The 27,804-nt window shown below is 47.6% G+C and overlaps 1 protein-coding gene across 1 annotated transcript in view; it reads right to left on the reverse strand.

The window, feature by feature from the left end:
• The window catches only part of LOC126541768 (uncharacterized), a 40,057-nt gene extending 12,898 nt beyond the window's left edge, over positions 1–27,159 (reverse strand). The window contains exons 1-2 of the mRNA XM_050188700.2: positions 25,384–27,159; positions 21,741–22,066 (exon numbers count right to left, since the gene is read on the reverse strand). Coding sequence (XP_050044657.2) covers positions 21,741–22,066; positions 25,384–25,627 — 570 coding nt within the window. The 5' untranslated portion in view covers positions 25,628–27,159. The remainder of the gene's footprint in view (positions 1–21,740; positions 22,067–25,383) is intronic.
• Positions 27,160–27,804: the final 645 nt, after the last annotated feature.

Consider the following 27,804-nt stretch of genomic DNA (forward strand, 5'->3'; position numbering starts at 1 on the left):
TGCATAACATCTTGAGACAAATCGCATTGTTCAGCTGCAACTAAACGAGGGGTTATATTAAAAAAAAATATGGAAAAATACAAAAACCTCGTTTATCGACAATCCATTTTGAACACCAGTATCAAGCCGTATATAAAAGCAAAAACGACGAGAAGGAGTAAAATTCTCGTTCTCTGCAATGTATCTGTAAGCCTTAAAGCACACAAATGCAATGTGTACATATTCAAAAAAAAAGATAAAGATAAAAATAAGGCAATCGCGCAGCTGCCCCCGCCCCCGCCGCCCCAACTTATAGAAAAGAAAAAGAAACTATGCTCTCTTGTCGATCAAGTGTTTAGAAAAGACGATTTGCGCGCAAAATGAATCGATTATGCCATATTCCTACCTAATCTTCGCGAAATGGAAGAGTAACAAAAAAAAATTTATCGGGGCACCGCGCCGTTATTAAACGTAAATTCTATTCGCGCCGAGAGAAAGCGCTCTCGGCAAAGATTTTATGGTCGCCATGTTTAATAAAACGAGCCCGCCTTTCAGAGGCTGCACGGCAAGTTCATCTTATTAATAAAACAATCCCGTTACTGGGCTTTCATTTTCTCGACATCATGTTTCTCTCTCTCTACCCCTCTCTCTTTCTTTTAATTCTTATTCTGTCTTTCTTCTCTCAAAATCTTCAGCACAGCAGCCTCGACGAACGAGCCGCAGAAATTTCCTCTTCGCGCCAGTTAATCACCAGAAACAAGGCTCGAGTACATCGGGCTGACGGTAAAGATAAAATGAGACAGCCAGTGACGAAGAGAAAGAAAGCAGCGGAGCAGAGTCGCCAAAGCATGAAGAAGGCTAACCGAAAGTGAGAGGGATAACACAAACAGAACCGTGACGCCTCCATCGATTAAAGACGGCTTCTAGCCACGCAAAGAGAAGCTGCAGAGACAAAGGCAACAAGGTAACCCTTGTTGCCGAAAAAGAAACTATATAGATGATGCAGAAAACGACCCAAGACATCGCAGAAACAAAAGGCTAAATGGTGGGCACGTTTGCTGAAGAAGAAGAAAAAGAGGGGTTGTGGAGTTGGACGGCGCCAGACGAACGAAAGCTTCAGAAGACAAAAGCAGACGATAAAAGCAGAAGACAAAAGAGCAGACGACACTCGCCTGCTTGGGGGGCGGGCCGGACGCTCCGCTCGAACAAGGCAAAGTGCCGCCGAGGTAACGCAGCAGCGCCCCGAGACAACGTTATTGCAGCCGAATAGCCACTTAGTGCTTTCAGCGCCCTCCGTCTCTCGCGCGCACGCCTCGAAAAGACGTTAACTAATCGCCATTTGCCCCGGGTGTCTCGCTTAATAAGAGGCCGGTACACCCCCCGAGCCCTCGCTTCTTTTCTCTGATGAAGGACGCAAATTAAGTGTTCATAACCAGCGCGCACACCACCATGATTTCTCTTCTTTTCTTTGGAAGCAGTTATTTTTCTATTTAATTCGGGGTCTCTGCTGGGCGTGTTTGTACAGTGCTCGGCATAGAGCTTGACGGCGGGACGTTTCTGAAGGAGAGCACGTAGGGAAGATGGGAAGCGAGGGAGGGAAAAAGGGAAGCAGCAAAACGGAGATGAGTGCGGCTAGATAAGTGCTATATATTGAATATAGCGTCGCCCGCCAGCTTCTCCTCCTCATCTGCTGAACGCGTAATGTAGACTGGACCAGCAATATGCAGCAAGGGGCGTGCACAGTTGACGAGTTTACAAAAAATGGCGAGAAACGCGCTACGCTTCCGACATCCGACGCCCAAGCAGGGGCCGAAAGAAAGACGTATATACCGCTTATTACGTGGTTGCCGAGGGATCTATGAAACAAACGCCGTTGTCTTTTGCGCCACGCTGTACAGTGATAATTCTTGAGGTGGGTCAATAGGTGACGCTATCCGCCATCACCCTTTCCCTCCCACACTCCTCTCGGGAAATAATATAAGGGAAAAAAGCTGCTGTGGACGTGTGGACGCCGTGGCTTAGCATGTGAAGCTGTTGGCGCCCTAATTTAGTTTGGCCGCTAAGCAAGTCCGCCCAAAATGAGTTTTTGAGAGGTGAGAGAGTCAAGTAAAGGGGAGAAAGAGGCGGGACTTAGAGTTGCAAGGAAAAAAAATGAAGCAATGACACACAGTTGCGGTGCGTCGAGTGCCACAGCGTCCTCGCAGGCGTTGACAAGATGAGCGAAGGTGAAAGGCGAGGGTTCGCGGAGAGGGTGTGAAATGGGTGTTAAAAGGCGAGTTCGGTCATGGGAGACCTGCGCGGCGTAGAAGGGGGAGCGCTAGTCGGGCACGCTTTTCTCTGCGACGGCTGCGCGTGCATTAGCGCCGCGCTTCCGGGCGTGACGTCATTTCCGGCCAGGTCAAATACGAGACGCCGCTGGAGTCGGTCGATGATGACGGGCTGCCGGAAAAGGGCCTTATTGCGAATGTCCCAACGCGGGCGGGGGCAAGCCCCCGTTGAAGAGAGAGCAAGGGACGCCCTGTTTGCTTTGCCGCGCGCTCCCAGGGAAAAAACGCGTTTACGAGTCGTCCGTGCCTCGCGCACGCTGGCCTGCGCAGCAGTGATTTCATTAGCCAATCAGAAGGGGCGTGCAAGCACCCTCTTCCCCTTCCCGGGTGCAGCAGTGCTTCTCTGCAGCCGTCGAGGTGCGAAAATACTTCGCGCCTAACGCCACTTTGCCGGCAACGTCACTGTAAGTGCCGCTCCCTAACCAATAAAGCCTTCTGCTTGCTAAAAAAATAACGCAGCACTGTCGCCTGATGCTGCCAATGTCGGCGCTCTTAGTCCTTGATTCGCTCGTGAGCTATCGGCAGGGACGCGGCCCTAGCATAAAGGGACTGTAAATCAGGCTAGGTTAGTACAGTTCGCTCTTATTAGGATGGATTATTAGCACATGGCTTATTACCGGATGGCTTATTAGCGTATGGCTTATTAGCAGACGTAAAGTGCCTTTTTATTTCTAATTTGATTTTGATTTGTTATTATTATTATTCGCATCGTAACCGCGGCGTGACGATGTTACTGCGTAACGTGGAGGGAGGGAGGGGGGCCGGGTTGGGGAGGGGGGAGAGGGAAGGGCGCTTTGTGTTATCTTCGTGTACTTTGCTTCATTTTATTTAAGTTAACAGGTTGAGCTGTGTCTGTGTTACAATGCGAAATAATATTTTCTTTTGATTTGTACGCAGCAAGCTATATAGGGTGTCCCAGTTAACTTTAGCGGAGCTGTTCAACGAAAAAAAAAAAAGAAATATTTTAAAAACATGGCGCATTGTACGATTTTAAGACCTATAGGATGTTCGGGTGTCAGTCCTCTGACAATCGAACATCATAAGTCATATATGTATCTTGCACCGTCTTCCCTTAATTTTTTTTTTTTTTTCGTTTAGCAGCTTCGCTAACGTAAGCTGGGACAAGCGGTATAGCGTCAGTCAGACGGTACCGCAGCCTGTTGCGTAGGGGTTGGCGCGGAAATTTCTAGGTGGCGCTGGTACCTTGCTGCTACGTACGAATATTTACGGCCATATTTGCGAAGTGACCTGCGTGTTATTTGAGAGAAAGTATTCCAGTCTCGATTATCTTAATAGCTTTATTAGTTGATATTCATTTAAGCTTTGAAGGGAAGCCTCCCATGCCACTCTGCTTCTGACACTTGCTGCTTACATCAATAGCATCGAGGGAAAACGGGAGGGGGAGGGGGGGTACTGTACTTTGCAGAAATGACACGTGAAGAGTGCGCGCCCGAGCCTCCCCATTAAACTATTTTGGTATGATCCCTGGAAGGTACCCAGAACATGAATTCCCCGGCATATGACCTATATGGAATCGTAGCGCTATCGAGGAAACAAAAGAACCTTATGTCGGCAGTAGCCAATTCGCCTAGCAGCAAGTCATATGATATGTACGTGCTTCAGTCCTGATCGAGAAACTGTAGCTTTAGCCGCGTCATAGGAATTTGCTGAAGCCCATAAATCAATCAATTGCTCGAGTAAATCATAACTAATGCCCCACACGTTGTTACGTCTCAACACCACAAAGGTGTTGAGACGTAACATGATAACACAAAGGTCTTGTCATTGAACGTTTTCCACGCGTCAAACCACCGCAGCTCCTATCTAGACGACAACGCTGTGTGGACACTGACGGTTGAAAGGCACTAACCCCGCCATTACCTAGAAACCTCAGCAAAAGATGAAAAGGAGGGAACCACGACAACTAATTGAGAGGCGCAGTTAAACGTTTGCGACAAGTCAAATCACCACCCATTCCTCATCACTTATCCAGCCGTCAAGACAGCGTGTAAACCGGCTGTTGCAGGGTTCCACGAAAGGCCCTCACCCCGCCCTTTCTGGCAGCCTGAGCGAAGACGAAAGGGGGGGGGGGGGGGGGCAACGACGAACGAACGAGGTGTCGCCGGATGATTCCTTTCTTCCACAGATTTCAGGCCAGTTTCTTCGGTGGGTAGTTACTGCGGCTTATTGCGAGCATGGGCGTGGTAATGTAATGGTGTCGACGATGGTGAGTTGCTGCAGCAGTCTTCAGATTCCCTAGTCGACTCGCCTAGGGAAGACGATGGTATTAAAAGGAGAGACTTTTCGAGAGTCGGGACAGAGGGTCCTGAGGTGAATTGACACGTTTAGCTCGCTCCTGCATGGAGTGGGCTTCCGTGCTGGAACCAAGCTAAACAAACCCTTTTTCTTTCATTTTCTACGACCTGACGAAGTAGTCGATGGGCTTGGCGGATTCCATGCCCTGAACACCACCCTAGCCGCAACAACGAGTGACAGCGGCCCGAAGACAGGCCCGTTGTTGTAATGAGTGTCGTGTCCTTGGCGATTGCGCCTGGTGATTATGATTTGCAGACGCCGTTGACGGCAGTGCAATATGGCGTGCACGAGCTCGAACGCTCAGAATGGCTGAGCTCGGTATACAAACGTGTTGAAAATACACGCAGCAACCGATATTGAGAAATTAAACACAGCCAAACGGCTTTATAACGAACTGCTTCGGATCACTGAAGTCCTTCATCATACAGATGACTTCGTTGTCGAGATCGCGCACTGTACCGCTCACAATATAGCAGCCTAAACACATTCAACAGAAGAAAACATTTATTTAACTTGAATTCAAGGAGAGATTTAGCGAAGGAGGTCGCTGTTTTTTTTCTTGTTCACACTTGTCTTGCACAATTTGCGACTACAGCCGACCTCATTGCGCCGACGTTCACGGCGTACTCCTCGGCGAAACACGCAAGTTACGCCAGGTGAACCTGCAGATCGCCATCGTCGAATATAGCTATCACCTTCTTTGTCGTCAAAATTCCACGTTTTTTTTTTCTCTGAACAAAGTCTTTTGCAGCTATGCCAGGCGCTGTCTTGGGCTTTACCTATGCTATAGCATGCCTGTGTCATCAAATATGCATTCAAGTTGTCTTCGTACGCTGGAGAGCCTTCAGGACCAAGCACTGCAAACATGCCTATAGGCCAGCCGCGGTGCTCATCAACCTCCGGCACCACAGAGGAATCACCGACTTATCCAACTGAAGTTTACATCTCTCGTGAACCTTTTCGAGTTTACCTTCGACTGCTAACCCGACCCAAACGCGGTCGGTCCTCAGTTACGAGAACATCATCACGCCGTCGTCAACTGCGGCATATTCATCAGTCACCACATGCAGTGCTGTATTGCAACAAGCAGCGCGTGAGTGATTCCCGAAACAGTACAGCAGAACTGTAACACTCGCTGACGCCGGTACGCTCCTCAAGTGCATTTAGCTCTATAGATATAGTCCAGAGCATAGCAAGTGGCGTCTTCGGAAGTCAGGGGGCACCACTATGATGATGTTCTTTGTAAAACAACAAATCAGCCGTCAGGACTCCTAAATTTCTTCGTTGTACCGGCAAATTGTGGGGGAAGAAGAAGAAGCGCCGAGCAGTGCAGACGTGGAAGCATCGGCTCTGTTCTTTTTTTTTTTCCATGCTCCGCTCGCCAATATCGAGAGTACAACGAAAACAAGCATACCACTGGATCCACGAAGCGACGGCGAATCGACTGACACCAAGATTCGAGGTGGGGCTCCTATTTTCACAATTTTGCGGAACCTTTTCTGCTCCTAGACGCCGACTTGAGCTTAGCGGAGCTAAGCTTAGTGAGGAGTGGGGCCTTTGTTGGGCCTAGTAAGCCCACCTGCCCGCAGGCATGGCGGATACAAGCATGGAAGATGAAGATTTTTCTGGAAATGAAAGAAACAACGCTCAGGACGACTTCGGCTGGCAAGTAGTGGCTAGCCGAAGATCACGAGCTAGCGCAAAGGCTGTGGATAAGGAGAGCACATTGCCACGCAATCAGCGAGAGCATGGCGTCAAGAAAACCGCCGTCGGTGGAATGGTTAAGAATCGGGTTATCAGAGCTTCGAGAATGCCTCAACTGCCTGAGGAGCACAGAAAGATCATTATACGGCCTCGAGGAGGGCTCAATTTGAACAAGGTGAGCACCACCACGATTGGTTCTGCAGTCATCGAGGCGTCCGGCCTAACGGAAGACGAGGCCCGTGAAGATGTTGTCTGCCCAAACTTCACTCAAAACATCATCGTAGTCAGCACACCTAATCCCGAACATGCTGCGAAGTACGTCAGAATCAAGTCTTTCAAGATCATGGAAGCGGAATACGAGGTAAATGCATACGAAGCGGCACCACATGCCACATGCAAAGACGTCATCCGAAGAGTGGACATCAGAGACTCCCAAGCTATGATAACAAGAAATATCGTGCATGACTTGAACCCGCTTGCGCTGGCTGCTAAGCGCATCAAGACGTCGGAATCGGTCATTGTACTTTTCGATGGACTCAAAGTGCCCAATTTTGTCAGGTATGGATCCACACTAGTGAGATGCTACCTTTACAGGAAGCAATTCGACGTCTGTTTCACCTACGGAAGGGTCGGGCACCGCTCTGATGTGTGTCCAACACCTGACTTTGTTCAGTGCAGGGGTTGTGGAACTCGCAACCCAGGAGATGAACATGTGTGTGTACCTAGGTGTAAATTTTGTGACGGTGGTCACCCTACCGGCGACAAGTTTTGTAAGCAAAGGTTTCAAATCCCATACGTCGTACGACTTCGTCGAAGAGAGCGCAACAGGACTCGGTCGTCAACAAGAGCGCAGTCGGAGGCGCAACAGCTGGCGCCCGACCATCGCCCCGAGGGCCCCGAGGACAGGGAGCACTCACGCTCCAGGAGTCGCACCAGATCCAGGCATCGCTCACTATCCAGGGAGAGAAGGCGCTCCAAGTCAAGGGAAGCGCAGGTGCGCTTCGTGCAAAGGGACTCAATACCTGGCGAGAAGACGACGCCAGGAACCACCTGGGCTGACAAAGTCAAAGGTATGGCGAGGGTTGCTGGGGGCGCCTCGGCGGCTGTGGGTGATGACAATGATGCCAGAATAGAGCAAGTAATTAAAGAAGTAGCTTCTTTAAGAAAAGCTAATGAAGAATTGACCAGGCAGGTAGTAGAGCTTCGTAAAAAAGAGCAGTCAAGCCCTGCTAGAGTAGAGATAGATAGACCTGTGAGCAAACGCAACGATCCAGGGGAATCCAGCTCCCCTGCCCCTAAAAAGAGGGCGGTGAGTTCCGAGGGTGATTCAGTCTTCTCAGCCCTCAGTGAAATAAAAGAGGTAATTAAAGCGATAAGAGATACAGTGGAAACGACCAACTTTAAAGTGGACAAATTGTGGAAATGGGGGCTAACGGCGGAGAAAAGACTTAGGAAAATGGAGGCGCGAGGGGATGACGACGATGAGTATCTGCCATCGGAGGCGGATAGTATAAAGTCCATGCCTGGATTGTCGGGGGCCATCACAAAAAGGAAAGTAGCGGGTAATAGAAAGGCAGCCTCACCTAATAACAATGGACAGTAATCATGGATTTAAAGTGTGGCAATGGAATTGTCGTGGGTTCCAACACAAAAAAGCAGCACTGCAACAGGTGATCAAGTCATCTGAGGCCAGGCCAAAGGTAATTATCCTGCAGGAAACCTTAGCGGACGAAATTATGCTCACTGGGTACAAAGTTATATGTAGAGACAAAAACATGGGGAGGGGGTTGGCGACCCTCATTGACAAAAAGTTGCCATACATTGAGCATGATATTCACCTTAGACATTCCAGGTTTGAATTTATTCTAGATGAGGTTATACTTAAAAGGAGCAGAGGTAAGACGCAAAGCATTTTCTGCTTGAATATTTACAGCAGTCCTAACGACATGAGACAGAGGTTTAGAGCGCTCTTCAACAAGGTGCTTTTGGTTGCCAAAAACTCCCCGCTCATTATTGGAGGGGACTTTAATGCTCCCTATCACACATGGGGATACACTTGGAACACAAAGAAGGGAGAGGAGCTATGGAGTCTTGCCATGGATCTGGGGTTATGCTTGATTACTGATCCGGCGTGTCCCACCCGTTGTGGCACGTCCACAAGCAGGGACTCCGCACCAGATCTTACTTTTGTAAACAATTCAAGAGGAGCCATTTGGGAAAATTCAAACTTGGATCTCGGAAGCGATCATTACATCATACACATAACCATACGCATACCGAGACAGGAAACTAGAATCTTCAAGTTCACTGATTGGGATCAGTTCAGAAAAATTACGGCAAACAGAAGGAAAGTGGGGCCTCTAAATGCCGAGCAGGATACCCTTCAGACATGGGTCATCCAGCTCAGAGAGGACGTCAAGGAGGCCACTAAAGAAATCAGGACAGAGGAAAATATTGAAGCTATGGACAGCAGGCTGGCGCATCTGATTGAGGCCAAACAGGCTATATTACAGAGATGGAAAATGCAGAGACTTAACAGAAGGCTAAGGAAAAAAATAGCGCAATTGAACAGAGAAATTGATGATCATTCGAAGACCATCGGGAAGCAACAGTGGGATGAGATCTGTAATTCGGCTGATGGTAGACTCAAACATGGAGGTAGCTGGAACCTCCTCAAGCACTTGCTCAACGAGAATGAAACAAGGACAAGCAAGAGAACAGCTATAGCTAAGTTGGTTCATCAGGAAAGCCAAGAAAAAACAGAGAGGGATATCATGGGTAGTCTCGCAGCCAAATATCTCCCACTTAAACAACCAAACGAAGGAGACGAGAGCCCCGAGTATACGGGAGGCATATGTGAACTTGACCGGGACTTCACTGAGAGTGAAGTGAGGGCGGCTCTTCACAGTCTTAATGGTAGATCGGCGGCTGGATCTGACGGAATAACTAACAAGATATTAAGAAATCTAGATGATGAATCAATCTTTTATCTAACTGAACACTTCAATGAATGTTGGAGAAAAGGGGTATACTCCGAGGAATGGAGGGTGGCCAATACTATACTCATACCAAAGCCAGGCAAGCAACTCTAGACAACCTCCGTCCTATTTCCTTAACGTCATGTCAAGGCAAAGCTATGGAACATGTCATCCTAAATCGACTCACGAAATACGTTGAGCAGAACGAGATCCTCCCATACAACTTGATCGGCTTTCGTCCAGGGCTGTCAACTCAGGATGCCATGCTGCTGATCAAACATCAACTTATACAGGCCAGCCCAGCGCATACGAAAGCTCTTTTGGTATTGGATGTAAAAAAAGCTTTTGATCGTATAAAGCATAAGGCAATCCTTGACGTTCTCTCGGAGATGGGTTTAGGTAAGAGACTTTTTAACATGATTAAGGACTTTCTTAGAAATAGAACTGCACAACTCATGCTGGGTGAGCTTAAATCAGAAGCTAAGAATTTGGGAAATAGGGGCACTCCACAAGGGGTTGTGCTTTCACCCATGCTATTCAATTTAGCAATGTCCAAGGTTGCGAGAAATCTGGAGAAAATTGAGGGTATACATTATGTGATATATGCCGACGATATAACCATATGGAGTGCTAAGGGCAATGTAGGACAGACAGAGACCAGATTGCAGGAAAGTTTATACGTTGTAGAGAACACACTGAAAGATATTGGTGTTGAAATGCTCGGCAGCCAAATCAGAACTCTTAGTCATTAAACATCGCAGAAAAGGTTGTAAACCAAGAGGTTACATTCCGGAAGATGAGCCAAGAGTGTGCTTATACACTCATGAAGGATCCGCAATCAGGCTAGTTGAAAAAAATCAAGGTTCTTGGGTATCACATAGACGGAAACAATACTAACTATAGGACAATACAACATATCTCGAATAAAACAGATGAAGTCATTAGGTTACTAAGGAGAATTACCAATAGACACAGAGGCTTAGAAGAAGACAGCGCTTTGAGGCTAATACATGCCTTTGCTCTCTGTCACTTCACTTATGTGGCTGGATTATTCAAATGGAAGCAGGCAGAACTTAACAAACTTCATGTGATGCTCAGGAAGCTCGTTAAAGTTGCCCTAGGCATACCCAGTAACGCTGCAACCGACAAACTCATGAGTCTAGGGGTGCACAACACAATGGAAGAAATTGCGGAGGCCCAACAGCTAGCGCAACACGAAAGATTGACAAAGTCACGAGCTGGCAGGAACATATTACAGGCAATAGGCGCAGAACTAAATACATCAAGGAGCCCAATAGAGGCTGAAGTAGAATTAAGGACTGAAGTTAGGAACAAGATCAGAACCAACCCTCTCCCCAGAAACATGCATCCAGAATATAATGTCGAAAGGAGAAAGGCAAGAGCTAAAGCACTCTTGCAGGAAATAGAGCAGCAGAACCAACTGGCAGCTATAGTTGATGCTGCCTGGGTGAAAGGTAAAGAAGCATATACGGCCATTGTATCACATTTTCAAGGGAAGGTGCAATACGCTCTCACTATTCTTACCAAGGACCCCATGGTGGCGGAACAAGCGGCAATTGCCCTAGCCATCAGAAGTAATAAGTGGGCCTGCATTTACAGTGATTCGAAATCCGCTGTAAAGTGTTTTGATAAAGGCTACGTAGCTGGAGTTGCAGCTAAACTATTTGAAAACATTGGGATTATGACAACTGAAATCCGATGGTTTCCTGCGCATATGGGGAAAGTGGACGAGACTCGGGTAAACCTCAATGAGGTTGCTCATGACTTGGCACGAGGACTTGCTAACCGTGACAGTCACAACCGAGCCGTTCACCATCAAGCCAGGGAATTTAGAGATCATTTAATAACATACAATGACGTTACCAAACATTTCTATTTAGGACGGAGACAATTCCCATTGCCACATCCAAAACTGAACAGGGCTCAGGCAGTCTCACTGCGCTTATTGAAAACGGGTACATATCCCACACCGTACACCATTAATAAAATATATCCAGAGAGGGAGATTAAGATGGACTGCAATGATTGTAATGGCATCATTGGAATCATACATATGCTGGCTGGGTGTCCCGCGGCTCTCCCCAACCTCGTTGAAGAATGGACACAGTGGGAGAAAATGATTCAAAGCCCATTGTTTCAGGACCAACTAAGGGCAGTCCAGAGGGCCCATGATGTCGCTGAAAGGCTTGGCCTGACAGTGCCAACGTGGGAGCGACCCGCCTTGGCTTGAGAAGTCGAGCCTCCGGACCTCATCACAATAAAAGTTTTCACACACACACACCGGCAAATTGTTTATAGTGGTCTTCGTTGTAGAGGCGTTCACAGTATAGACAAGAAAGATAGAAAATCGGCCGGGACGTAATCAGTCCTTCGTTATACAGGTCTTTTCGTTGAGCCGTTCACTATAGAGGCGTTCGCTGTAGAGGCGTTCTACTGTATGCTGTTTTTACCTCTTTTATTCTGTTCACCGTTTAGCAAAGCGCAACTAGACTTTGGCAAGGTCAGCGTTTACCTCGAACATGGCGTAGTAACAAGCGCTCAGAGGGAACAGGCAATCTAGTACAAAAAAGAAGTATGAATTTATTTATTTTCTTGATTTACGTATTTCTATTATGGCAATATTCCATGCCTAATGATAAAACTTGGAATACGCTGCAATATGGACCATTATCAACTTGCAGACAATCATGCGAGTGAAAGAAAGGCAGAGATAATTAAATTATTGTGATAGTAATTCATCCATCTACGCAGCGATCGTTCGATTACTAAGGTAAGCAGAATAAATCACATCCTCCCTATAGCCATCGCACTCCCCTTTCCACTTACTTCAGCGTATTCTGTGATAAATAAAAATTCATCAATAGTTATGATGCTCCCTACTGCGAAATTTGAGCGCAGCTCTGTACGTGTTTTCATTTCGCGATATATTAGCCGGCGCAGACAATCTGTCTCGGGCGGCGCGTTCCAAATGGAGCGAAGTGTGGCGCGGCTGCCTCGCTAATCAGGAGACCGCGAGAGGCAGCGCGGGGATGACGCGTGGGCGCGATCCGCAGCAGATCGCCGCAGACAGACCTCCGCTCATGCAGTGCTTTGTGAACAGACGACACGCGCAGCTCTGGCGCCAGCTCGTAGCCATCATCGCCGCAGAGTCCGTCTAGCGCGGCACTGTGCTTTTCTTCTCATGCTTTCGCCATACCCTCCTTTTCCGCTTTTCTCCTCGCGCTCTCTTTGCTGTCACCGCCCTTCATCTCCCGCTGCCCTCTGCGTTCGCCCTTATCCTTCGCTGTGCTCGTTCGCTCGGTTACGAGGTACGACGCCGATGCTCGCCGCAGGAACGGGCGCCTAAGAGCTGGGCTCTAAAATTCAACAATAGACTCCCATAATACGCTTATCTATTAGTGCATTCAACTGGTCGCTTTCGAACGTTTTCGCGGTACGGTTCGCACTCCGCTGATCGAAAGCGAAAGCTCGGGACATATTCGCTCGATTCACTCAGGGCGCCACGCTCTGTATCGGAGCGATCGGAGGTGTTCTGACCTTTCAACTGGGAGCGCGACCGAGAACTGGCACTATTTCTATCACGTAGCTCCTCCGACTGCTATGGGAGCTGCTGTGAACGTACGGCTCCAGCGTGCTTTGTCTCCAATGGTGAGAGGCCTCCGCATCGTTATAAACCGATTCAGAGAGCAGTATACGGACCTGTTGAACGTCCCTGTTGAACGTACCTACACACTAATAGAAACTGCACCCTCGAGGGTAGATTGCATGTCAAAACGCCCTTTTTTCACCATTAATTTCTCCGAGAGTTCTGGAAATGGGTGCATTTCTTAGCAGAACACCCTTAGTGCACCCTTTCATTATTTGCATGGTGCTAAAAGAGTGGCTTGTGCGGTACATATACCTTGCAGAAATTAAGGATACTCGTGCATTTTTAACATTTCAAGCATTTTAACATTTCAACACCCAGTGGTTTCCGTCAATCATTATTCGAGCGCGGCTTATTGGAGGCAAGCTCCACCACTGGAAAAGCTGGCCCTGCCGTCGGCGTGACGTTGCATGAGGGATAACGTAGACAGAGTGGCAGCGTCAGCTGTTCAGAAGCGCCGAAGCAAGCTGAAAACGAAAGTTTAAAGTCCCACCTGCGCTTCAGTTCTGATTAAGTGGGGAGGTTTTCGCGCTCGGGTGTTTACTTGACAACACTTGAACGCACCATAATAGGTAGTGGCTGCCTTTGAAAGCGTCCAACATGGTACGCTACTGCTCGGTGCCGCAGTGCCGGAAGTACGCAACGGAGCCCGGTGTCAGCCTTCACACGTACCCATAGGACAAGAAGCTGCCTGAAGCTTGGATCGCGAAACTTAGAACCAGCAAGCAGCCATCAGCTACAACTCGGGGGTGTAGCAAGCACTTCCGCTGCGATGTTCAGTGAGTAGCAGAAAGCGCGCACTGACTCGCTCGCCCGCACGCGCTGCCCGGCTAATGTCATGAAGCTTTGATCTATGAACTTGTTGATGCTAGATACTGGCAAGTTCACTCGAATGGAAAGGGAACGGCAAGAAGTACATTAAAAAACAAGGCATGGCATATGTTCGTGTTTGTGTTAGCACCAAAGAATTAATGAATGCTGGATTAAGAAAAAGAAGCAGTGGAAGATGGCTCGCTGAGAAGACCAATAAACATGCAGTGCGATGCAACCTAAGAAATAATGATAGTGAAACGTCCAAGATTTTAGAAGAAACGACTAAAAAAAAAGATTGAGTCGTCGCGACGGCACATCACAAGTCCCCGTAGGCGTCGAAGTCCCTAGTTATAACGATATTATTTCTGAACAGCTCTGAGAGCATCTCCGCAACAATGGTTGCTTGTGTACTGTAAAATGCTCATATTCTGCGGCCTAAAGCCCACGGCACGGTCCGAAAACGCACTGGCAGCGAAAGCGAAACATTGTGCGCGGAGTTGCATGCAGACGCGCAATCGGTCGCTGCGAACCAATGCGATCGCTGCATTGAGGCTTCGTTCTGTTACGTTCTATTTGGTTAGGCAGAGAGCCCACTATAATAACATATTTCACATAGTTTGCTCTCAGCGAATGTCTACCTTTCACACAAGTAACTGGTTTGGAGGACTCCATCGCGGCGACCGCGCGCAGTGGGCCTTCACTGTAGGCATTCGGTAAAGAAATGGCGTCTGTAAGCTATTATGTGCTTTCTGTTCGCCCAATATTATTATTTTCACAGTAAATAACTTCTGTCGTTTCGGCAATACTTACAGAAATGTCCAGGAGGGCTCCCGCGCGGTGTTTTTATTCAACGTCGACAGCCAAGCCTGTGAGGAGCGCACCGCGTTATCCGTCATACTACACAAGCGAGGCGCTTCCGACAGATGGCGACTCCGTAAGTCCTCGCTGCCAATAATCAGTCTATGGAGGTCCACCTGTTACTTCATGCGCATGGCGTCTCCTGTGGTGAAGTGGAAAGACATGGCTTTTCTTCTTTTTAATGCGAAAGCATTATACGTCCAATGAGGCAGAAAATCCGGTGTGATTAATCGATGGTACCAAAGATCAGCATCATCAATGACTTCATCAGTGTCTTCTATGGCATCAATAGTAATACAGAGATAGTAGATAGTATAACAACGTTAATCAGTAGTAATTATTGGTGGTTAATATGAATTAGAGTGAAGTATAGGGAATTAAAGTTAGTGTAAGTTAGGGTAAGATGACTTAAGGTGGAGTAAAGGGAATTAAGGAGAACTAAAGTGAATTAAGTTAAATTAAGGTTTATTAAGATGGAGTAAAGTGGATTAAGGTTTATTCAGGTTGGTACAAATTGGTGCAAGGCGGATTAAGGTGGATCAAGGTGCAATAAAGTGGATTGAGGTGAATTACGGGGGATTCAGGTTAGTACAATCTATAGCAAGATGGATTAAGGTAAGTACAAATTGGGAGCAGGGTGAATTGAAGTCTATTAAGGAGGGTTAAAGTGGATTACAGGGGATTAAAGTTTGTACAATTAAGGGCAAGGCGGATTAAGGCTAAATAAGATGGATTAAGGTAGAGTTGCGAAGGACGCGTGACAATGTATGATGTCACGTATCACGGACATTACCAATTAATTAGTGAAGTCATAATGTTTTCGCATTCAAGTCATGTAAGGATACTTCAATGACTGTCAATTTTTATTTCCTACCCTGCCCTTTGCTTGTTACAACTGGCTTTGTTTAAGTTGTTAAAGCTCGGTGTTGTTTAATAGATCAGCTGTCAATCGTCAACGAACGACAGCGGTTCTTCAAGCGCATGTTCAATATAATGTAGCATCGGGGCCGACGAAATATTATGCGCAGTAAGCCTCCTAGATGGCAGTTCTGCGCACTCTGCTTTATGACGTCATGCTACTTGGACCGAAATTTCCATTTACAAGCTTCAGATTACATTCTATGGCAGTCGGAAAAGGTAGCATGGCATCATGGATGTAAGCGCGTCAGCCTTGTGCTACCTAGGAGATATGCAGTATCGGTTGGAATGAACAATCGCAGGTGCATGGCGCAACCATCTACTACCGATAAGAATATCACATATATTGTGGAGGAGGCGGGTCCAAGTCTTAATGTGGAAAGACACAACTACTTCGTCCTCTTCCCGCCTTCCTGCCTTTCAAATATTACTGCTAGGTTCGCTTAAATTGCTTCACCTTGGTGCTGACTGATAGATAAACTTAAGCACTGAAGAGCGTGGCGTCAATATATCAGAGCAGCTAGAGGCGCTACTGCACTCTTAGGGGGCTGTATTATACCCTGCAGTTGTGTTGGCGGACTGTGACGCACGCTGAAGCTCCTCGGTCTACGAGGTCATTTTCCCCTGAAACTGCATATTAAGTGCGTAGTGCGTGTGCGGTGCAAGAACAGACACCAGATTGCACGTTTTTATGTGATGCACGTGTCTGTCTGCTTGAATATATTGGGAGACTGTTAGCCTAGATCTTTGCAGACCGCTACGTCTGTTTTGCACTAATTAAAAAAAAAAAAGAACGTTGGCGGAGTGGTCGAGGGGAAACACTTCCGACTGGCAATCTGTAGTGTAGGTCGACAGTTCGAATCCAAGCTGCGCGGCCCTTTCTTCATATATATGTGTATATACGTCTCGGAAAACAGTGCGGAGGAGGAGGAGGAGGTACTTTATTATTGCAGAAACCGTTGCGCGGTTTATTCCTGGGTGGTTCCCTCTGACAGGGCTCCACTGGCGATCTCGGCTCGCCGGGCCTGGTCGAGGGTCGCCAGTTGGCTTCCCAGGTCCAGTTCGGAGAGTCTCGCCTCCCAAGACCACGTAGTGAGTGTGTGTGTTGTGACTCGTGGCGAAATTGCGTCGCCCGGACTGTCGGTGCATTCGTGTGTTATGTGCGCGAGTGTCGCTATGTGGTTGCTACACCAGGGACATGTTCGGGACGTATAACTGTCTGGGGAGATTGCGTGTAGACGAGACAAGTGTGGGTATGTGTTAGTTTGCAGGCGGCGCCAGTCCCTTGCCTGGAGTTTATTGAGAGCTTTGTGTGGGGGAGCGTATTGCGTTCTTCCGAGCCGTTGGTCCTGTAGTATTTGTTGACCTGTCGTTAATAACTCGTGGGTCGCTCGTCGGTCTGTCAGGGGCTGAAGAACGGTGTGGTCTGCCGCTCGGCTAGTGAGACCTCGAGCTGCGCAGTCCGCCTCTTCGTTGCCCCGCAGGCCTTCGTGCCCGTGACACCAGACGATACCGTGGGTCCATTCTAGTCTGCGACCCAGGATTCGAATGGCTTGTATAGGGAGTGTTCCATTCATGTATAAACGACACGCCGCTTGTGAGTCCGTAAGGACGCGGGCGGACCTTCCCTTGCTCTCGGCGTCGCGAAGTGCGAGAGTGATTGCTGCTGCTTCTGCTGCTGCGCTGCATGTGGCGCGGATGGAGGCTGAGGCTACCAGGTTCCCCTGATTGACAACGGCGAGTGTGTATTTGGGCCCGCAACGTGGCGACGAGGGATACGGGCTAGCGTCCGTGTAGTACGTATCTGGGTCTCTGAAACAGCGTTTGTGCAACATGCGGGCACGCGCTGCTCTCCTCTCTTGATTGTGGGTGGGGTGCATGTTCTTGGGGATAGGGTCTACTACAATGTTCTCTCTAATGTGGTTAGGCAAGAGTTGTGTTACTTCTTTGCAGTACTGAGGTGTCAGCGGGTACCCTAGCCGTTGAAGAAGGTGTCTTCCCTGTTGAGTCTTGTTGAGGCGCTCCCTCTGCGCTATGAGCGTGGCACTTGCTAGCTCCTCAAAGGTGGTGTATACGCCTAGCGCTAGTAATTTCTTTCTGCTTGTGCTTGACGGTAGCTGATTACTTCAGCGGACGTTCGAAAGACTAGGGTAGTGATCGAATAAAATATATCACAGCAAAACTAAAACGTAGTGTTCACAGGGGGAAAGGGCCCAATTCTGAGAAATCACCTTTTCAAACGGGTGTATTTGTTTTCTGTAACAGCCTTTTATAAGTGTGTAAGAAAAATATACGCGAGAAAACACCCCTAGGAGTGCAATATTCCTTAGTGTGTATGCTTCATCCCCCTATCAGTCCTGTGCCGCATCGCCACCAAAAGTAGATATCTTTATTATTTAGAGCGCAACTCTTAGGCGGCCGTTCCCTCGTTGAGCGTCGGCGGGCCTCGGTGCCCTCGGCCTCCGTCGACGTAACCGAGCCTCTCGCGACCTCCCGATCAGCGAGGCAGTTGCCCCACTCTTCGTCTCGTTTGCAACGTGCCGCACGAGATAGAAAGTCCGCGCCAGCCAATTCTATCGCGATATGAAAACACGTATAGAGCTGCGCTCAAATTTCCAATTAGGGAGTATCGTAATCGCCGGTGATCTTTTTTAATGCCCTCAGCTGTAGCTCAGTTGTGGTAATAGAATTCAGCCGCCGAGTAAGGTTGTGTCATGCGCTTGTTCGATTCCAGGCTTCATGTTTATATAGGAGCCGAATTCAAAAACGCTTGCGTAGTTAGCTATCGGGGCACATTAGAGAATCGTAGATGAGGAAAATCCCTCCTCTTCTTTTCACTAAAGAATCTTAAATAGCTCACGTGTCTGCTTCTGGGTCATTAAATATTACCAGTTGATCACCGTCGTCTCAACGACGATATTCAGCTACCACGGTACATTTATGTGTAAGCAAAATTAACGTACTAACGCGCGCGTACATATATTCATCTCGTCATGATCAGCAGTAGCTGCTGCTTATTTTACGTCCACTGCGGAGTGGAGATTTAGCTTTACATTAGTAGAAAAATACACGAGGTCAAGATCCGGAATCCTCTGCAAGGGTGTCTGTTATCCATACAAATGTTGTTTTGGGGTGTTAAGCTTACCTTTCTTCCTATATACCTCATCAATTAATCAAATCCCTTAAGGTATTGTTATCTTACAGCGAACCTGTTAGCCACTAGTTCGTCGGGATTTTCCGTCGGCTCGGGCTCATCCAAAAACAGTGCCGCCACCTAGCAGCCGTGGCCATTCCCTCAAACGTCAGCTGGAAAAGGATTTTGTCTGAGTTTGCTCATACCGTAATTATGTTACCCTGTATATTCGATTTACAGTCCTAAGCTATCTCGTCTGCAGCTTGTGTGTAAGTCGTACTTTAGGAATTTTCTGACGCAGTTTACTCTAAAAAATTAAATAACTCATTAAGGCACTTGCCTTGGCGGAGGGCCTACAAAGAATGAGGATGTAGGCTGCAATTCCGCACACTGCACTGCGTGCGCGCGTGGTGTACGCGTGTCCACAATTCATCTGTTATTGATGCGTGGGCGCTCTGCCCATTGAATATGTCGCACATCGCGTGCTGCGACCGTAATATACATTATGGCAAACACTGGATGGATGGATGGATGGATGGATGGATGGATGGATGGATGGATGGATGGATGGATGGATGGATGGATGGATGGATGGATGGATGGATGGATGGACGGACGGACGGATGGACGGACGGATGGATGGATGGATGGATGGATGGACGGATGGACGGATGGACGGATGGACGGATGGATGGATGGATGGATGGATGGATGGACGGATGGATGTTATGAGCGTCCACATTGGAACGGAGTGGTGGGTTGCGCCACCAAGCTCTGCTATTATACTGCCTAATGTCCTACCTAGGTTTAAAAAAAAGAAAAACAAAATGCACGACGAATTACCATAACCAAATTTTTGACCACCTATTGTGAACTTTGTTTTTGTATGTCTCCGTTTTTTGCCGTTTCCCTACTTCCACTAATCTTCCAATCGCCTCTTACTAATCTCTATTGCGGACATGTTTACTTTCCCCCTGCTCTCGCTGAACCCAAGCTTCAAGGAGGCCAGTGGTACCTAAATCGACCGCTGGGCAGATGTCTTCACATTCTAATAGAACAAGCTCCATCGTTCCCCTAGCTTTACCGCAGCAAGCGCATGCTTCTTATTCCTTCTTATATCTCGCTTTATAGGTGCGTGTTCTAAGGAATCCTGATCTCGATTCGAAAAGTAATGAGCTTCCCTTTGAGTTGTCATATATTGTTTCTTTCCTGATTTCGTTTTTTCCTCTTAAGTAATTACTCATGGCAGGTTTCTTTTCCATTGCCGCCACCAATGAGATTATTTCAGCCTCTCTGACTTTCCGCTTGACGTTCTTTGTTGCTGTATTGTTCGCCCTACAGGCCGCATACTTGCTGGTAAGCTTCCTAGTTCTTTTGCTCCACTGTGAATCAATGTTTTTTTCCTGTACAAATACCTCAACAGCCTCCCATCCCATTTACTTTCTTCCATATTCCGCAGTCGCTCTTCGTAATCAATTTTACTGCGAGCTTCCCTCACTTCAAAACTAGTCCAGCCTATATCACTCTGCACAGCTTCATTTGTAGTCTTCCCGTGAGCGCCCAATGCGCGGCGTCCCACTGACCTTTGGTTGCCATCCATTCTTGACTGTACCCCTGATTTCAACCAACAACCGCATTTCCAAATGTAAGTCCTGGAACCATTACACCTTTCGACATACCCCGGGGCACCTCGTATCTATTGTATCCCCATAGCACTCTGTGTTTCTTTATGGCTGCATTTCTCTTCCCCTTTAATGTTATTGTTTTTTTTTCGGTGTTTTCATATATCTGTTGCCTTGGTTTGTCCATATATATATGGACAAATGTGCTGGATATATATCGTATATCCAGCACCACCACCTACTAGCGGCTGCGGCCCCTCAGACGGAAAATTTGCACATTCATGCTTCAACGACACAAAGGATCCAAGAACACGGTACAGATCTTGCCTGGATTCGGTCTTGGCTGCAAACGTGTCCAAGGAGGTCGCCGAACCCATCGCAGTGTATCACAGCGACCACAAGGCCACCGTTACAACTATAACGACATAAAAACATTACATCAGCCGTTTGTGGCTGTCTAACGTCGCTTGTAGTGGAGGTGCTTGTCTAACGTCATCTAACGTCTGGTCGACTGGTGGTAGTTGTCCAACGTCGGTTGACCTTGTATCCCGTCGGCGACAGCTTCTCTATGCACCACTTTGCCATGGTGAAATGAAGGCGGCTGTCTTTCTCTTTTCTTTTGCTTTGCGCTCAGCAGATATTCAACAAGATCTCTTATGGGACGTCTTACGGATAAACCGTTCACTCGTCATTCCCTGTTAACAAAACGCAAGCCAATCAGCACATTTGTCTCGCGCTGCTTAAGTGACGTATACACGAGGACAAACGGCACTCCTGTCATCTGTTGGACAGCTCCTCCGCCTCCTTTCACGCGCTGTGCTGAGAGTTGGCACCCATCCTGTGTGATGGGAGATTGTTCTTGACTTCCTCAAATTGTCCCGACTCGATCCAGTGGGGGCAGGTGTCTACGTCGCACTGAGGCCTCACTGGGCAAGGGTATGAGCGCAAACAGTGCGCGATTCGCTGTAACTTAATTCCTAAACCTTGTTCTTCCTTTAATATTCTAAAGCATGCAGCTTTTCGGGCAGAAAACGGATGGATTTCATGGCGTATTTCAAGCAGAAATCACATGCGTGTGGAACGTGCAACAGCCGGGCCATGATGTGGTAAAATTCTGCCTGAACCAAGAGAAGTTCCACGATTACTATTCGAAGGACCGCACAATACAGTATTAATGGCAGGCAGGAGTCACGAGAGGTATTATTTTAGTCAGAAAAGAAGCCCCAAAGATGCGCTAATTCAAGTCCGCATTTAACAGCACATGCCTTCCTTGAACATATCCCTATCCTGTCTCGACTTTCTTCGGAAGAAAGTTGGCAGCCATAAGTATACAGTTGCCTACAACAAGCCCCTCTCCCCCCCTCCCCCCCCCCACACACAGGCATAACAAAAGCAAAAAAAAAACAAAATCGGGGGCCACCGTACCTGGACCCTGGCCTCGCTTAGGTCCAGCCTCAGAGCCAGCTCCTCCCTGGTGAACACGTCCGGATACTGCGTTTTCTCGAAGGCGCGCTCCAGCTGATGCAACTGGAAGGTGGTGAACGTGGTGCGGCTTCGCCGGATCTTGCGCGGCTTGCCGGACAGCCCGCCGTCTTCTGACGCTTGCTGCGGCTGCTGGTGCTGATGCAGAGATGAAGCCGGCCCCTTGTCGCCGCTGTAGTGGAGCGAAGGAGTGGCACTCTTGTCCGAGGAAGCTGCAGTGCTGCCCTTCGAACGGCCGTTCAAGGCTCCTGGGAAGTGGCCCGCAGTCTCTGGATGTAGAGAGGTACGATTGATTGATTGATTGATTGATTGATTGATTGATTGATTGATTGATTGATTGATTGATTGATTGATTGATTGATTGATTGATTGATTGATTGATTGATTGATTGATTGATTGATTGATCAACAACTCTTGTTTCCAGCTCTTGCGTAACATTTGATTGTCCTCTGAAGAGGCCAAGGTGGCATGACGTACATAGACATATTGAAGAGTAATAAAAATTTTAGAGAGCGACGTGTATGGTTAGGCAAATCAATATCATTATGTCACAACGGTGACTTCTCACGAAACACGGTAGAAATCGCCACAGCGGCATAAGAGATTCGCTGTGCAACCAACTCCGCGAGCCGGAGGTCACAGGAGCACAAAGAACCAGAAGGGTAACATGTATTTCTGTGGCGGCGATCATATACACTTCTGAGAAGCCTTGAGTACTGACCGGTGCATGACTGCAAATCCACCACAAAGTGCACTTACATAAGAAAAGCAAAAAAAAGCGACGACAAGGACGTAACAAGAGCAAATGTATTATTGACTACTTGGAAATGTTTTTTTTTTTTTTTTTTACCTGGACCCAGGTATGAAGTAGGGTAATCAAAATATGTATGTCATCAAAACATCTAAAGATGAAAGGTAAAAACTAATCAAAACATAACGAAACGTGCTGCGTGATGCCCATCTCTATGACACTATAGCTAACCTGTCGTTTTCGAAAGAAGATAAAAGCCTTGAAAGGTTCCAGTACGTGAATGCCGGTCACGGCGGGCACGCTAGTGCAATCTGTTCCGAATGCGCGAATGGCTTCCGTGGCATTCGAGGGCAGCGCCATCTACAAATAATAACATAAAGCTTGCGCACTGAATACGCAGTGCTCTCACGTCCCCATAATGGGACTCGATGCAGTAGAAAAGCAGATTATTTCTTCTGGTTAAACTAACTGCATTTCTCCTTTCCTTCACGTCTGTCTACGCTCCCCTCCCCCTCCTCTCTCGCTTTCTTCGAGGCTCTGAGCGCAAATGATTTCTATTATTCTAATGATGTTACTATAGACGGCAGTATGAAATAAGGTTCCTTCCGCGCACGTGCCAATTACGGTGGTCCCTGCAGCTTGGGGCCCACGCGCATGTGACCAAAATGGTATTCGTAAATACGACCGTGTGCAAGACGAGAGCGAACTTCGAAACCAGTTTCACGCAACGATTACATATATATAACGTATACGTTCCTCGTTGGATTACTTGCGGGAATACATACGCATTTCTCCTGTTCAACATCTGCCAATATTCGCGACATCCAAGTGGTATAGACGTAAAGGATGTAACATTCGGCAGTGCCCGCATCCGATTACCGGTGGCCGACCGTATCAACACCTCATCCATCTTTTGATTCATTTGTGGCGCAGAGGTAAGGAACGCTTTTTCTTACCGCTGGCATTTCGACCAATGATCCTGTAGCCTTAAAGTGGGCCGCTATGCATAGCTAATTATAAGGAGTTATATAACAAATGAAACGCTCTCGTTGCAATTAAACCATGCTCACACGACACTTACGTGTTTTAATGCCTCTCTCTCTCTCTCTCTCTGCTTGCCCGGTGAAAGTCACAGAATTAGAGCGAGACACAATATGTCGTAAAATGGTGCAGGTCATTGAAGACACGAACAACCAGAATCGATAAACAGGAAGTGCGCTAGAAACTTCCCAAAAAATCTAGACAGCTATTCTATAGAGTGATGTTACTCGCAGGGAGGACAATTTACTGCAGGCGGGAAGAAGCCTTAGAGCGTTAGAAGAAGTTTTGAAAGAACGAAAAGTGTGTAGTATCGACTTTCGTGTTAGTAAACTGCTGTTATTCACGAAGTTAACGACACGATGTAGCAATTACATTCACATGGCTAATATCAATATGTTCTGTTTTCGCAGTGGCAACTAAGTCAATTTCTTTGAAATAACTTCTGTGTATTGCTTACATACATAGAAGTGTTTGTCCATGCCCCTCCTTAGCTCTCTATATATCTCTCTCTTTATGTCTCTCCCTATACGCCCCTTCCCCCTCCCCCGGCTCCCTAAATATTGAGTAACTGACACAGAAACTCTGTCGAATCATTATAAGATATGGAAGTCTACAAATGCGGATAGATCAGACTGACAGATTGCCTTTAATATTATGCCTCATAAGCGAGCCCGGTGGCAGCTGAAGATAGCAAACTTCCGGAGTGAACAAAGTCCGCTTGATTTCTGTTAACCGCTCCCCACTGTCTTGCATGGTCGAAACCGCGTCTCGTAAATTTAGTTTCGAAGGGAGAAAGCCGCTTTATCACGTCACCTTTAGGTCTTTTCGTGAAACTACAGTGATAATAGCAAATCGCACAGCGAGTGAAGTACTCTAAGCATGAAAATAGCGGACCCATATCATAAATTGAAGTTTTCATTTATCAACCCGTAGCAACAGCAAGAATGCATGCGACTGCAACCACCGTCACGCAACGTGAATTCTCAGGCATCCCTTTTCCTAATAGGAACATGTATTTCGTTATTATTTTATGTTCTTGTATACGGTCCATCTTCGGTCCAGTAGTACACGACTGAACGCTGCATGATCAGGTAGTTAGGCGCGGATGTGCATGTTCGCCTGTTATCACGAATGCTTGAAATGCAAAGGCAGTGATCACACGAATGGGTGGCAGGTCTCATCGTTACAAAAAGCATGATTCCCGTGGGTAAGAGAAATGAAATAATGAATTGCCATTGAAAAAATAGTTGCTTTCACACGAGTTTAACAGTACATGAGACGATTCTAATGAAATGTCTGAAAAGTGCCAAGTGTATGCTGCTCCGCAAATTTGTTCAAAACAATGACGTTCTTGATTATCTCTACCATGACTTATGATTGCGTTTGTGTGAAGTGTAAAGAAAGGAACAAACACTTTTCTTGCATTTTTTTTCTTCTTCTTACGCTACCTATAAGGGAGACAGAATCGAAGCTACGGTCCGAAAAAGTTGCAGAGACAAGCACGGCAGCAAGCGAAACAGCAGATTAAGCTCATATCTGCTAGGTACGAGACGGGGACAGGTAATATAGACCGACTACATTGAAGTCCTGCAGAAACACCTTCATGAATGTTGGTGAAGGAATGAAACGGAAAGTTATAGGACTAGTGCACAATATGTCAACTGTAGCAGTGAAAGGGCTCAGCACTGAGGATGACATTATGTAAAGTATCAAAGATCGGACCAAAAAAAAAAAAAAGAAGGGCCATGCGACTGCGGACAGAGGCGCAAGGGTGGGTGCTCGCGTGCACGCACCTATCCTAGCTGACGGATGCTGGGCGACGCTGAAGTCGAGCACGGTGGAGGCCACGGACGACGGCGTGGTGGCTGCATGCGCCGCCGCTCCGGCAAGCAGCCTCTCGATGCTGTAGAGCGAGAAGCGGGCAGGCTTGTGCGAAGCCACCGAAGCGGCTGGTACCGTCGAAGACTGCTGCAGAGGCGGCGGGCTGCAACCTTCCGCCGCCGCGGGAGCCAACGACAACGGCTGCGACTGCTGCATCCTCCGCGCGCCGCTCGCACGCACACGCACCGGCTCCGACGATCACGACGCGTTTGCAGCCGAGTCCCGCGGCTCCCCCATCTTTAGGGAGGAGGGGGTCGGCTAGGGGAGGGGGGGGGTTGCGATCCCGCCACGCGCGCGCAAGAAAAATACGTCGCGCGAGAGGAGTAAATGCCACAGCGAGGGGCTGGAGGTAGAGGAGAGGCGGGGACGGGGCCGGGCCGGCCGCAAGAACAGCGAGGAGGCAGCTAGCGCCGCCACGCAAGCCGTCTCGGAACTAGAATAGAGGGGAACCGGCTCGCACTCGCTAGTGCCTGCCTGCCTGCCTTTCCCGATGCATCCGCCATCGCCCCTCGACCCGCTCCTCTCCTCCCTCCGTATTTTCCTCGCGCTATGAAACTCCCGCCCGCGGCTGGCTCGCGTCCTGGCGTTCCTGCGCCCTCGTCGCCGCGCCGAACGCGCGCGCACGTGCTCGTCGAAAGCGCGCACCGCCCTTCGCTGGGATGCGCTGCGGAGAGCTTGCTCCTTGATGCCTTGCTCTCCTTTTCGTTTTTTGTTTTCTTTCCTTTCCCTTTTTTTTCTTATCATTCCTTATTTTTTTGATTCTGTATTTTTCTCTCGAAGGGGAGGTAATGTCTGCGTCTGAGGTGAGAATGTCTGCAGGTGCGAAAACGGAAGGTGGTGGTCTTGATTAGGTCTTTTGGGTTCAGTGTGGAGATTTGTGGCGCAAAAAAAATATATATATATACCCGTGCTACCCGGATTATTTATGTGCCTAGTCGTAAAAAAGAACTTAATATTCTCGACATGTTCTTGATGCAAAAACAAAAGGAAGCAGGGAGCAAGTCGTCTGACGAAAACTATCCCAATTGAGTTTATGACTGTTAGACTTCCTTCTGAACACACATATCTCGCAACTCCTACTTCACTGAATAAACTGATTCTGATTCTGGTGAAACTAAGTCAGTCTCACCATTCGTTTTCCAATCTGTGGGAAGGGAAAATCGCACTTTCTGCAGTGGGGAAATTCACTTGGTGTTTACCAAAGTGGAGCTCTGATCTACTCAGTAATTCTCCAGAGTGCGCATTCGCATTCGCTCTTCATATAATCTATGGGGCTGAGCACCCAAGCCAAACATTGTCAGCCTTTTATTTATTTATTTATTTATTTATTTATTTATTTATTTATACAAACCACTCTTTGCCTCATACCAGGCACTTTGCAGTAACCAACCACTGACCTTCTATTAGAACATATATTCTCGATTTACATCTCCTGAACGGTTTGTTCAACGCAAGTTGCTGCGTCATAAACCATTAAAGGAATGTTCTCTGCTCCTGCATGTAAGTAAAATAGAGCGTTGCTTAGGTTACAGTAACATAAATTATGCCTATTTGTGTCGAACACACACACTTCCGTTTTTGACAAACATTCGACGTGTCCACTAAACATAGCCAAGAAGACCTCTCCTCTTTGATAATGTCTTTTACTGAGCATTAACCTTCTGTGTATAGTTTACAATATACATCGCCTTGCTTCTTCAGTTCGCCTGGCGGTGCACACGCTCAGACCATATTCAAACATTTCTTCACGCTTTTTTCTTGGTCTATAGTTTTCGCTAAAACTTTCATCTGTCTTGTCTGCAATTTCTTTTTTTCTCCTTACTTGAGATGCAAATTCATCCTTTCCTTTTGCTAATTGCTGCGTTTTTTTTCTAATAGCAAGTTTGGGTGAGGTACGTATGTACGGTTAGCTCACAGTTTACGAAGCTGTTTAAATTGCGGAAAGTTGTACGCGTATGCATACAAAACATTCGCAGATCATGACCGCTCAGGAAACACGACTGTACACAGTAAAAAGACAGGCCAGCTCTCACGGCAATTAGTGGTTTGTACACGCACCAAACACCAAGATGTCGACGTCGACCTGCATGAAACGAATGCATCTAACGGTGAATCAGAAAGAGGTCGCTCTTTTTTTTTTAGCGAAATAACGGTTGTAAATGCGAAGTCAACATATTCATTCCCAACGCTGGACCTTTCTTGGACCGGCCCGACCTTACCTGCCGGTAGATCCGCGGCATGGCGCTGCTGTCAGTTGTTGATGATGGCGGTTATCATCCACGACAATGCGAGGCCACATGAGGCAATCAAAACCGCCGACAAACTCTGGTCAT

This window comes from Dermacentor andersoni, chromosome 2 (assembly GCF_023375885.2).
Source record: "Dermacentor andersoni chromosome 2, qqDerAnde1_hic_scaffold, whole genome shotgun sequence".
Lineage (NCBI taxonomy): Eukaryota > Metazoa > Arthropoda > Arachnida > Ixodida > Ixodidae > Dermacentor > Dermacentor andersoni.